Source organism: Urocampus carinirostris, chromosome 6 (assembly GCF_059441175.1).
Source record: "Urocampus carinirostris isolate Australia breed hairy pipefish chromosome 6, RoL_Ucar_1.0, whole genome shotgun sequence".
NCBI lineage: Eukaryota > Metazoa > Chordata > Actinopteri > Syngnathiformes > Syngnathidae > Urocampus > Urocampus carinirostris.
Window position 1 is genome coordinate 40143730 of NC_142354.1, and position 13871 is coordinate 40157600.

Consider the following 13871-nt stretch of genomic DNA (forward strand, 5'->3'; position numbering starts at 1 on the left):
ATACTTTGGTAGCAAGCTTTTGTCATTAGATTTTTGAAAGTGGATGAGCATTCATGTTTAAACTAGTGGAGGTAGTAGTAATGAACAGCTCACAAATCAACATACAACCTAAAAGACATGCAGGAATGTCTTTTGAGACATTTTGTGATTGAGGCTATATACACCGTAAATTCCGGACTATAAGCCGCTACTTTTTTCCCAAACGTTCAACCCTGCGGCTTATTCAGTGATGCGGCCAATTCATGTAATTTTTCTAACAGCCGCCAGCGGCGCTCGAGTACAAAAGGTAAGATTTAAACCGGTGGAATATATGTGCCGGGGAGGACTGCAACAACATACCCTCATCATGCAAATTGCAAAAAGAAAGGCACATGACGCAGCTTTCAAGCTAAAAGCAATTGAGCAGTCCGATAAAGGAGGAAACAGAGCTACTTCACGTAAATTTTACTATGCGAGCGTGTTTTTGAATAGACGTCTATATGACAAGGTCTCTTTCCTCTACTGGGGAACACGGCTTTGAAGACATCGTTATAGGGAGGAAAATGAGGACGGTGTACCGTGATTTCTACAAGCACGGTATGTTTTTTTTTTTAACAGGGCCGTCTACTATGTTTTTTTTTTTTAACAGGGCCGTCTATGTTGCGAGCGTGTTGCTAGTAGCGTTTTGCTACCCTTCACAGGCACGGTTATAAATTATCATTTTATTATTAAAGCTTTGAAAACTCTCGGTGTACGGTCTTTCTTTGTAAATATGTGTAACCATGTATAATATGTATTTGCAACTGTATATTTTTGTAATGTATTTATTTTAGAGACTTATTCTGATATGTTTTGTACGGGCGAATAAAAAAAGGGACGTAAACCACGGGGGCTGACGGGAAGTGGAGTAAACGTGAGACGTGTTTGTGGAGGTGGCGGACAATAGTGGATATATATTTTTCCCACCCTTACCTTTGGAAATATACATTTTTTTCCTTTGGATTATTTTCAACGGGACCCGGACTCTGCAGGTCTGCATTAAACCTTAAGTAGCGGTATCATTTTCTGTTCATTTCGCCAACTGTGGTTTTTGGATTGTGTACTATATATTCAGTTACAATCGCGGGACACAAAGTCGGGTTTGGGTTATTTTGTGATTGTGTTACATGTTTTAATGTGGGTGCATGCGGCTTATGTACAGATGCGGCTTGTGTAGGTACAAAAGCGGTTATCCTCTTAAAATGTGGTGAGTGCGGCTTATGATCAGGTGCGCTCTTTAGTCCGGAATTTACTGTAAATAAATGTGACATACACCCCTTTTTGCATTTTTTGGTTTATTTTTGAAAAGAGGAGTGACTGTATACTTGCGCATGGTTCAAACCCTTTCCTCACTACAGCTTAGAAAAGTGATTGTAATATAAGGATGAACTCTTGTCATAACTAGGATCGTTCTATGCATGCTGATTCAATACTGCTAGAATAAATTCTACACGTGTATCATGACAATCAAGGCATATCAGTGCCTCTCAATTGTCTACTATCTAGGATCATTAAGCCTGTGTTGTTACCTGACACAGTCGACCACTCCATTGTAAGCCTCTTCAGCAGAGCCTTTGTTCAGCGATTGCAGTCTTGTCTTCACAACTAGAAAGCAACACCATACGGACATTAAGAGAGAATCACTTATGCCATTGTGGATAATTTATTAAATATCAAGTTGCCTTACCATCACAAGGGTTGACAGCCACTGCAGCAATGGAACCAGCGAGGCACCCAGAGAGGAAGGCCCAATAGAAAGGTGATGACTCATTGGCGCTTGTCTTGCCTAGTTTATTCAGGTTGGCAAACAGTGGAAAGTAGACCACTGAGAAAGGGACATCCCTAAAAAACAATGCAAGTCAGTTAAAGACACTTTGAAAACTACTGGAAAGAAAACAAACACGTTTTGCTTTCATGGCTCTTTGAGTCAATAAGGTTCCAGACCCCCGCTTTAGGGCTTAAAGCCAGAATTACAATTTAGCAGTATACCTCAGGGACTAGGAATCGCAAGCCTAGGAGTTAGCATAGACCAATAAAAAGCCAGGGCTATTAGTTCAGTTTTTAATATTGGACACATGCAAATAAGATTTCATGGAATGCCAGTTCCTAATTTTGACTATTACATGATTGTCGCTATCGGCCAATCATGATGCTTTTCTTTAATTACCACAACCTTTGGGGCTGGTCTGCTTTTGTGACCTTGAAGAGTTAATAAAAAGAGATTATCTTAGAGTGAATAGAAATTCCTTCTGAAAGCTTCTCCCCCCCGTCCTTGAAAGTTCAGATCTATTGAGGTCTTCCTTCCTTATTTTCAATACCTATTAGAGTTTAAAAGAGCTTTACAGATTTTGGAACTTGTTTACTTGCTGCCGCCATCTTTTGGCTTATGTCATGATTGCAGCCTATGTCAGCTTGTTCATGATGCACGTGCAAGTCTGTGCGCTTCTTTGACACGCTCTTAAGGTAAATCTAGCATTTATCGTGTAAATTATAACCTTATCTTCTTTGATCCTTTATCTTCTTTGTTTTCTTTTAACCTCACTGTTAAATGTGAAACTGGAGTGCCAGGCCCAATTTCGTTGTCACAATATGTTCAACCATATTTGTAACAATGACAATAAAGGTATATTCTATTCTAACTTTCTTGTGGTTTGGATTGTTCCGTGACTACTTGAAGACAGCTTCACAAGTCACAAAGATTATGGCACTCTACAGCACTCTCCCTACAGCTCATTAGTCCTCCATAATGTATTCCACCCGAAACATCTTTGATAAAAGTAAGATAAAAGCAGAGCGGCGTGGTGGAAAACAAAGGACAAGGGCTTCTTCTCAGTTGGGTATTGTTGACACAAAATACATATTTTAACCTTTGACTTTAAGGACACCTTAAGACCACACACCCCAACTAGCATTTTTTATAGGAGAAAAGTATGATTATTATACCTCATGAGCGTGGCTCCCAAGCCTTTGTACAGCCCCTGGATTCCCTGTGTGCGCAGGAGCTCCTTAGCAATTTGCGTTGCAGATACGGCTCGCGGAGTCGCCATTGCGTTCACGGCTCCTGAGTTAAAAGAGCGGCTGAGCACTGGGCTGGTGGCCACGAGCTTGGATGGAGATGCCATGACTGGCTTATGTTGCTGGGCAGCTAGACAAAAAACAAGCAAACATCAGTGACAGAACACTGCCGTTCATAAGTGCCTAAATTGCCACCGTGAGACAACCAGTCTTGCCTGAGGAACGAGTCCTTACCCAGCCTGCCGGCGTCCTGCAGCTGAATCTTGAGCATCTCCATTGGCGTGGTAACAATAACTTGACACATGCCAGCACCACAACCAGCCAACATTTCTTTGAACACGGTCAGGCCTTGACTGGAAAGACAAGGAATCAAAAGTCAGACTCCTTCTCGAGCCAATTAGATTATGTGATAAGCAGGGACATAATGAAAGAAACTTCACCCATTTTTGGTAAAGTAGTGTCGGAAATAGTCATTGGCGGCCAGCTTAATGGCCTTCTCTGGCGTCACTAAAGTCAAATTGACAGCAGCTCCTAAAGGACAAACAAGGTGACTATTAGATGTCAATTCATCTTATTGGTCTCTTTAAACATGCTTAAAAAAAAAAAAATACTCCCCACCATTATCATTAACAAAACTAAGATTTTAAAAGTCCTAGATGATGATGATGATAATTAAACACAAAGATAAGCTTGAGTCTTAAAAGCAGAGTAGAAGAATTATCAAAGGAAACAATGAAGTGAGAGTAAACAACACAAATACCATGACAAAAGAAAAAAGAGAAATATGCAAACAAAAAGGTCACATTTACACTGCGGAGCATGATGTCCAATTTCAGCTGAGTTGTTAAAACTTGTTTGTATGTACTTATCCCTATAACCAAAATAAAAGTGCCTTGGAGTGTGAATTACCACACGTGATGTAACAAACGGTCACAAAAAATACGACATATGCGGAAGTAAAGGGCTCATTACTTTCATCTCAAATAATCAGTTTAGCAGGGTGGTATGAACTAAAACTATTTTGGAGGAATGGGGCACGCCTTGATCTCATTTCAAGAGAAATCTACTTAAAGTTGCAGTATGTCTTCAATGCACTGGTGGACTTACAAATTTCAAATGTCTGCATCATGATTCAAATATAACATGTTTTGCAAAAAAATAACATCAGTGGCATTCAAGGCAACTCCCTTTGGGCACATGTTTAGGTATGGCATTATTGTTTTGTACAAATAAAAATAATAAAGCAAAAGTAGTCTTTGAAAAGTACATCTACACCTACAGAACGAAGGAAGAAGTTAAATTACTTCGAAAACCCCTTATTGACTCACGGTCAAAATGAACCAGAAGGCTTTGAATCGGTAGAACATTAAATCCAAACATGAGGTACTGAATTCCACTCCTATCAAAAAGTAATAGATGAGCACTTATAGTCCAGATTTACAAATATATGCGTTTATGAACAATACATAGGTCCGATATAAAATGTGCTGTTCACAATGTTTCAAATTTGGACCTAAACAGAACTGCAGTGCAAACATGACTTGAGGAAAGAAAAGGAGCAAATAATGAGCTCATAACGCAAGAAGAGCATGTTAGTAAAAACAACATATAGACAATGGCACGTGACCAGACTTTGGATGAACTTGAAAATGGACCCGTGAGAGTCATTTTCAAGCTAAAGGAAAAAACATAAAAGCAGTAAGAAAGTGAAGGAGCAGCAGGTGGTTACTGACAAGAGACTTGATGACACAAAATGACATGGAAAAATGGCAAAAACAACATAATATGTGCCTGTAGTTTGGAATAGAGCAATATGTGGTAAGAACCATAAATGGTTTGCCTCCAGCGTGGCTGCCCCTTATCGGCTAGCCTTCAATATCCCAGGGGGACCAACGTCTGTAATATGAAAAACACAGATGCAAACAAACAGCATTCCTCACACAAGCAGATACCCACATAACAAGGGTCCCAATTTTCTGTCAAAAACACTACATATGTCCATTTTGATTTTCTATCACATCTATCAATCATCTTTTCATTTGGGGTTTCTCATGTTTACAGCATTGCTATTACAATCATCATGACAATGCTTGGTTGTCTCTAAAATAAATACCTCATTAATAGGTATCCCCATCAGTACTAACAAATGTAATCTTTATACACTAAAGCAGTGGAACCTCCGAAGTCAAAGACAACATTACTATAGAATGAAGTCATCTGAATGTTTCAAGCTTAATCGGTATGTGTGTCAAACAGTATCCCGCATTTCAAACCTAGTAATATTACTGTCATGATATACGTGAACACATTGAATACGGTCATGATCTGCAGTATGAAGTGACGTTTCGATAGCTAAATCCTCCTCATTAATAATTTTAGGGACATGTGGTGGGTTAGCTGTATCTATGTTTTGTTTGGTGACCACTCAATAGCTCATGCTGGTGTAGGTCTCAAACTAATTCTCTACGAAAGACAATATGGGCATTGGGAGATGTGTCTTTTTTTAAACCAGCTTTGAGGAGGTGTGAGATTTCACATTTGATCCTTACAGTATATTTAAAAAGTTAACAACGCAAATTCCTGGTTTATAATCATCTATAAAAGTGACCGACCCTTTAACTAACCTATAAAATGGCGAATGCCTAAAAAGGTGCACCCAAAGTAAAACTGAAGCTGTACTTGCACCATTTAGAGTATCAGGATATATATGGTCTCTTTTTAAAGACAACACTTTCAGGGATGTCTCCTCTACAAAAGAAATCCATTTTGTTACTACCGTCACTAAAATATGGAAGTTTGAATACACACACAAAAACATTTTTTTGTGTACGCCTATTTTTGTCTCATCATCAAAAAAGGAAATTTAATGTAGCAGGGTGGTAGGACTGTATATATATATATATTAAAAAAAAAATAACAGCCCGAAGACTGGCTGAACTCCACCTCAAATATACTACAAAAAAAGAGCACAAGTTTTCCTAATGAGAGGTCCCAGGCAAACCAAATTTGCCATTTGGTTGACCCTTTGGAAAAGGGCTGTTATTCTGGAAAGCTTGAACATAAAAAAAAATGCTATCAGGCTCTAATAAAACATTTGTATGTTAGCCATTGACTTAAATGGTCACGGTGCCTGCAAATATTATTTTATCCGATAATGTTTGGTATAATCAAATCCGTGGAAACTCATGTGTTCTTACCATATTTAACATGCCCAGGAAAGCTTCAAAGTTGTTCTGTACATATTGAACTTGACTACGATGCCACAGGCCAACCAGTGGGCCCAAGAAATGGGAAGTTTAAATATACAATGATCCCTATGCTAAATAATTCAACATTCCAAGGTTATGAAAACTTCGGAGGTTCCACTTTATAATAATATGACTCAATATTACTAATATTAAAACAGCAAATCTGAATCTTACCCTGACTTATAGAAAATACTTATACTAGTGATTTTAATCAATAAAAATAGAATTTTACCTCTGTACATGCCAAAGTAGCCCTCAGATCGCACTGTTTTCACAAGGCAGTCCATCCTAAAATAATATAAAAAACAAACATGCATTGAAACAATATTGTATACGCACAGAAACGATTACGAAAGGCACTTTCAGTGACATTAATTGTTGGAAAATGGTTTCAAAAAATTGATTCAAGTGGCACAACTTACATATCTGATTATATTTAATTTGTAACTTTTGTGTTTAACGCATCAGTATGCCTCTGAGTTTTTCCATTTTCCTATAATAAATAAGTAATAAAACTGTGAAATTCTTTCTGATGAATGGCAATTTTCATGTATGATACAGAATTTCAATATTGGTTATTTTGGCTGCAATATAAAATATTAGATAGATTTCATAGGGAAAAATTGTTTGGCTATTGCTTGGAATTAGATTTGTTTCCAACGTGCGACAGACCGTAGAGAAAGACAAATACATTCTGTTATTTGTTAATCATTATTTTTTTATCTGACACCACGACAATTGCACCAAACATGAACTGGAGAATTGAGGCGGTGCAATTTAATTGAGGTCAGTGTGGTGGGCGGGCAGGATTCCTGCCTGAGTCATGAAACTATTGTCAGATACAAGGTTGGGTAACCCAGCTAAAGACCATGACACAAAATCTTAGGGCCGTGAGGGACATGGAATTTCAGGAATTGCATTCTTTCACAAAGCCAGTTGCGCAAAGGGGGGTTAGCCCTCACGCCCTACAAAAACAGGGCCGGGTGCACAATTCCCTCGGAATGCATTTTGTGTAAGCCCAAACACGATTACTCACATGCTCTTGTAAACCTGCTGCCCTTTTCTTTGGTTCTGTAACCTCGTTTTGGCCAAGTCAATTGGAAAGACGCAAGTGACACCAACAATGCCGGCGATGCCGCCATTGATGAGCTTGGCTGGGAGGCTGCAAGAGAGACCGAAATGAATTTCCAGGAAAGCAAATGCATAATTCAATGCTACCATATTTGTTGTACACAATTCTTTTTTAAACTAAATAAAAACAAAAATAAATCATATGGAAGGCTACCTGATATGCTGCTGAGACATGATGATTTCGAATTAAAGATGAACAGTTCAGCTGGATCAGAATCAAGTATTGCAGATTACTAGATCATGTGAAAAAAAGAAAGGAGTTAGGCGATTAACACTCTCAGACAACAACACTGGGGTAGTTAATGCAGCGAATAGAGGATAACGGCTTATACACATTTAGCTCGGGATCATGTGACGTCACAGACTATACAACCGGTGGGCGTGCTTTACATTCCGGAAAACCAAATAAGGGCATGAGTGGAATCACAAAGAAACCAAAAAAAAAACATAAAGGAGGGTTATAATTTACCGCCTGGCCATAAATATTTACATACATCAACACGCATATCTGTCTTTAGTTCAATGGGGGGACTTAAACATAAAACATTTGATATATTTTCGATAATATCGACTTCTACGCGAATACTGGCGTAAAAACTAGCCATTAACTTGTGGTTTGTCCAGCTAATATAGAAACCATAACTACAAAGTTAGACCGTAGCACACGCTCAACACGATAAACAAATTACTCACCTATTATATTCTTTGCGAAGTTTGATTAATTTCTCTGATAATCGACGCTTTTAAATTTTATAGAGGTCTGTCGCACCGACCGATTCCACTGGAAAAATTCTTCAGAATGAATGGAAATTTCCATTGACTCTGACATATAGCACTCAGAATAAGCCCGCCCCTAAGTAGAATCCAACCAATCAACATCTCCATGGTTTGCGAGGTCAACGTTAATTGGCTGCTTTTAAAGACGCTATTATTGGACCAAAGAGCAGCATTTTAAACCGTTCGCCAATGAAAATAAGAGATTGAAGGGGATGGGCGTAAACTGAAAATGCCTAAGAAAAATTCGAGTGAATTCTCGAACATTACAATAATTGCGTTTGTCAACTATGAGGAACTAAACGCGATTGCAAAGTAATTATTACAATTGTGAGTTCTGATGTTCATACCATCCATTCCATTCAACAGTCATCTGAAGCAGTGTTTCTTAACATTAATTGAGCCATGGCATGCATTTTTTAAGTAATCCAAGGCACCAGTTACATTTAAGAAAGCCTAAAGAGACAGTGTGCAATATATAATGCTTCCTGGTGCTACAAAAATGTTTATTCAGTAAAAAAATGATTCGAAAATCAGGCAAAATACATCAAATTACTGTAGTCAAATAGATACCTGCTACCACCAGGGTTGGGTAGGGTCACTTTAACTGGATTACTTTCAATTACTTTTGGATTACTCCAATACCAAATATGCTAATAAAAGACAAAAGAAACTAAATATGAACACGTGGTAAGCTTTCTCTCCTGGCTTTGATCTACGGCAAAACTAACATAAAATGCGACAGAAACAAAATGAAAATAAATCCAAACAGCTTGCCAACACCATTTTTGCCGTTCCATGTATTCCGTTACTCACCAAGCCTGCACAAAATTTAGTCATTGTATTCATATTTAGTTTCTTTAGTCTTTTATTAGCATATTTGGTATTGGAGTAATCCAAAAGTAATTGAAAGTAATCAAGTTAAAGTAACCCTACCCAACCCTGGCAATATATAATGCTTCCTGGTGCTACAGAAACGTTTATTCAGTAAAAAAAAATGATTTGAAAACCAGGCAAAATACATCAAATTAATGTAGTCAAATAGAAACCTGCTACCACTTACTATTATGAATGAATGTTATAGTTAATCAGACCATTGGAAAAAAGAAAATATATTGAACATTGACAAGCTTCTTTTTTTGTAAAGATACAATTGATTAACTTCCTGGGGCAAACTAGACATAGTCATACACTGGTTTAAAAAATATTGATCTAAATGTAAAAAAAGTGCATTTTTATACCGCCACAAATGAAATGTAGTCCAATAGAAATTCGCTTGTTGTTTGGCATAGTGTCAAAATTAGTTGTTTGCTTGAAAAATGTGGAGCAGCAAGTTTTACTTTTTGCTTGCCAGAGGGGGGGAAGTGCTTATTTTGTTTGCATTGGAAAGTGTTTAATTTACTGAATAGCATAATGGTCTACAAGCAAAGTAGTTCAAATGTGTAGAAACCTTACGAGAGGATTAAACAATGTTTATGTTATTTGACTGAATATATGCTGCGAAAATGTGGAGAAAGTTTTTACTGACAATTGGGCACTCCCCATTCGGTGAAAGGGCCTATTTTGTTCGCATATGAATTTATTCAATCGACAGAATAATGAAATCGTATATTATTAAAGTAGTTTAAAGTGTATACAAACCCTCACATGAGGTAGAAAATAGTCATAATATCTGACTGAATTTGAGCTGTCCTATAAACCCAATACTGACCAAACTGCATGTTGTTGTTATTATTTTCCCCACCACGAGTGGGTGAATGGTGCACCAGAGATCTGACACAGTTGTGTAGAGCTTCCACCCACAATGCTTCACAAAACCTCAGCCAAGAATATAATTTAGGCCAAGGTCAAGATACTGTACAGCCAGTAAGGAACGTTTTTTTTCTCCCTGCCTATACGATCTTGACCATGTGTGTCATCAGCTTTAGGAACATGACACGTGTCCGAAGTGTTCCGAGAAAAGCGAGGATCACAAAGACAACAAGCAGGACATCACATGATGAACGCAACGATGTCGTCCATTCACGTGAGGCCCGCATCAGGCATTCTCCTACTCTTTGAGCGGCTTTGCTATTAATACACTGACTACAGCTGTCCCCCTGGGTGTTAGCCGCTACACAGAGGTGACAGAGCAAGTAAGAGTCAAATCATATAACTGGGAAACATGCAGTATCTTGTTGTAACTTGTGGTTTCTGAATGGCTATGGTGTTTGATGCACTAAAACTTTGATTGAAAAATACCTCTTATCTAACTGTGAGGTGCACGGTTATATTTGTATTTGTTTTCAAACAAATGTATCAGTATCTTCAGGGTTCAAGGATCCTGTTATCCCTTGGTCGTAGAGGCACCACTTCCTGGATTGTGGCTTGGGCAAGTAAAGCCTGGTGGCTTTTAGCCTATCCTTTTTAGGGGGTGGGGTGGGAATGGAGTAAGTCTTTGCAAGGTGTGTCCAGATTTTTTAATAGACTTGGCCCAAACAGGGCACTGACTTTTGGTCGGGAGGCACAAAGTGTGACGATTAGGAAAATGGATGTCTACACATAGGTTTTGGCTATACCCATTTTTTCTGCAAAACCCATATCTTCAGTTACCCACACTGCAAGAAAAACTAGACCAACTAGTTGCAAAACACAGGAGCAGCAATTGTAGCAGAAAAGGTCAATATTTAATCAGGAAAAAAAAACAAATAAAAGCCAGTATAAATGCTACAAGAATCACAACAGTTTTTATCTCTTAACTAGATCAATTGAAATTTTGTCACATTTTGCCTTTGTGAAGGTACTGGATCTGAGTCGGATCAGGAGGCTTCTCCTGCAACTAGTATCCATGGAAACCAGTACTATCTGTAACATGTGGGAGAGCAAAGCCCTACAAGAAAAAAAAAACGTCCTGGGGAGGGATGGGCGCCGCCAGTGATTTCTAAGAGGTATCCAAGGTCCCAGCTTGGTGGCCTTTGGGGTAGGGCGCCCGCTTCGAGACTGGGAGGTCTCTGGTTCGAGCCTTGGTCATACCTAAGACTTACAACATTGGTACCCATTGCCTCCCCGCTTGGCGCTCTGCATTAGGGGTTGGAATTGGTGGGTTTGGTCTTCTAATGACTCCCAATGTGTTGCAACACATCAGGTGGGTTGAGCAAGGGGGCTGGGAATCCCCTCCTCTGTATCAATCTCCTAGAAAAAGTAAAACATGTGAATATGTTCTTGACTCTAGCCACTTTCCACTATATATATATACTGTAAAAAGTTGGTACATTTAGAAGGACAAAATATACAGATTCACACCAGTATCTGCATCAACTGTTATGTTAATCCCACTGTTGATAGGAAATCACTTTAAAAGTGTGTCATACGGTCTGTTACGAAGGTGTCCTGACCATAGCAGTATCCTAGTGTTCAACTGTGATAGAGCTATACCTAATCAGTATTGGTCCTTTTTAAAAAATAATGTTTTATATGCACATCTAATATAAAATACATGAAAATCAAGATTTCCACCTTTGGCAATTTATTAAAATTAAATGGGAATTGAATGTGTGTCTCTGTGTGTCCTGCGATTGGATGGCACCCATTCCAGGGTGTCCCCTGCCCACGGCCTGATTTGAGAAAGGATGGCTCCAGCACTCCCGAGATGCTAGTGAGGATAAGCTTTTTGGAAAATAGATAAATGGTTAAATTTTGCGTTTTATATTCTTCAAGAATCAGATGTAAGCGTTTTACCTTGCTGCAGCAAAAAAAAAGAAATCAGCTTTCAATATTGGTAATCACTACGTGAGTGTTAAAATATCTGCAAATAGGAAAATAAGTAGTATTTATTCGTTTTATTTTTGGATGTCTAGTAGTATACAAATAAATTGAAATAAAATTATAGTTTGAAACATTCAAATTTGAGTGTTTGGGTCAAAAACAGGCATTTGGTTAGCTGGAGTAAATACATTTAAGGTAGTAACTAGATACTTTTTTTTGTAAATGTGGGACATTTTTTATTTTTCTAAATGCTTAAATGATGAATACCCCACTACTGAGAGGAATGCAGGGGTACTGGGAAGCTTGCAAATATGATCTCATAATTGAAAACCAGTCACAATCTGTGGGAGTGAGAGCAGACGTGCAGATAAAGGCATTGAAAAAATCTTCAAAGCTAACAACATTCATGTTCTGACAAGTTTTGGGGATTTTGGGTTGAGAATTGTGCAGTGATGCGTTGTAGATACAAGCTCACTCACTGCAAAACATAATTAAACATTTTGATATATTATTTTAGTAAGGAATTTTCTTTTCTCCTTTTGTGAGATTAAAGTTATGCCAAGACTTATGGAAAGAAACCCAAGGAACCTGTTTTTTGGCCTTCGGGCAACAAATCAGTCACCTGACAGCCCATACAATTTTACGAAGAGTAAAATTTACGATCAAGTGGGAAATTTTTATCATTTTTCAACTTAGTGGAGTACATTGAGGTCCCTGCAGAAATTATGCTCCCTTATGTTTTCAGCCAAAATTTGGAACGCCCTCTCATGCTTTGTTGACCCATCAAGCTGTCTTAGCAAGTTTTCAGATTCAGATATACTTTATTGTCATTCTAGTACACGTGTATACAGAAAAAAATGTCAATACATCTGACCCGCACAGTTTCCTTGAATGTACAGATATAAATCAAATTTTGTATTGAGTTGGAGTATTGAATAATATACTAAATAATTATAGCTATGTATAGTAGTATACAGTAGTGCAAAGAGTGCAAGAGGAGCAGCTAACCAGATGTGCAAAATGGGCAGTCAGGTAAACAAGTTACTATACAATAACAACACTGGAGTATGATAGTGCAGAGGAGAACAGATGTGCAAAGGAGTGGCTAGGTATAAGAGAACTGCATCAAGGTTTAAAGTAGGTAGCTCTTCACATTACCACATACTGATTCTAATTTATTTTGTGATGATTTTTCCTGCATTGATGACGCCATTTTATTTTTGGGAACAATCATTGCCCTGACCTTGAATATGAAATAAATCATGGTCAGTCTACTTTTTTTCCTACAAACCTTTGATTTGATCGAGTTGAGCTGAGTAGAAGGAAGGTATCGGCACCTGGTATTAAGTGCCATTACCAGTCATTTTTTTAGTCATTTTGAATAAGGGAAAAACATTTAAAATGAGCAATTTTATCTGCAAGTGATTGTTGCCTGAAAACACCAATAAACAGTACTTTTTTATAGTACTTGTACTATTATTTTCTTGCTGGACTTCTCTTTTTGTTTTATTAATCATTTTATTTTTGGTTCAATCAATGGTTCAATTACCAGGGTTGGGTAGGGTTACTTTAACTGTATTATTTTCAATTACTTTTGGATTACTCCAATACCAAATATGCTAATAAAAGACAAAATAAATTAAATATGAATAAAATTACAAAATTTTGTGCAGGCTTGGGGAGTAACGAAATACATGGAACGGCAAAAATTATGTTGGCAAGCTGTTTGGATTTATTTTCATTTTGTCTTTGTCGCATTTGATGTTAGTTTAGCCGGAGATCAAAGAGATCAAAGCCAGGAGAGAAAGGTTACCACGTGTTGTGAGTCATTCTATTCATATTTAGTTTATTTTGTCTTTTATTAGCATATTTGTTGTTGTAGTAATCCAAAAGTAATTGAAAGTAATCAAGTTAAAGTAACCCTACCCAACCCTGTCATTT

The 13871-nt window shown here is 37.8% G+C and overlaps 1 protein-coding gene across 2 annotated transcripts in view; it reads right to left on the bottom strand.

Annotated features, from left to right (window-relative positions):
• Nucleotides 1–10056, bottom strand: part of slc25a55a (solute carrier family 25 member 55a) — a 10867-nt gene extending 811 nt beyond the window's left edge. The window contains exons 1-9 of one of the 2 annotated variants that reach the window (XM_088338998.1): nucleotides 9898–10056; nucleotides 7567–7645; nucleotides 7318–7443; nucleotides 6514–6569; nucleotides 3474–3564; nucleotides 3268–3386; nucleotides 2962–3163; nucleotides 1706–1860; nucleotides 1548–1623 (exon numbers count right to left, since the gene is read on the bottom strand). In XM_088338998.1, coding sequence (XP_088195124.1) covers nucleotides 1548–1623; nucleotides 1706–1860; nucleotides 2962–3163; nucleotides 3268–3386; nucleotides 3474–3564; nucleotides 6514–6569; nucleotides 7318–7443; nucleotides 7567–7586 — 845 coding nt within the window. In that variant the 5' untranslated portion in view covers nucleotides 7587–7645; nucleotides 9898–10056. Of the gene's footprint in view, nucleotides 1–1547; nucleotides 1624–1705; nucleotides 1861–2961; nucleotides 3164–3267; nucleotides 3387–3473; nucleotides 3565–6513; nucleotides 6570–7317; nucleotides 7444–7566; nucleotides 7646–8105; nucleotides 8258–9897 lie in introns of those variants that run through there. The other variant, XM_088338997.1, reaches the window with a different exon arrangement.
• Nucleotides 10057–13871: the final 3815 nt, after the last annotated feature.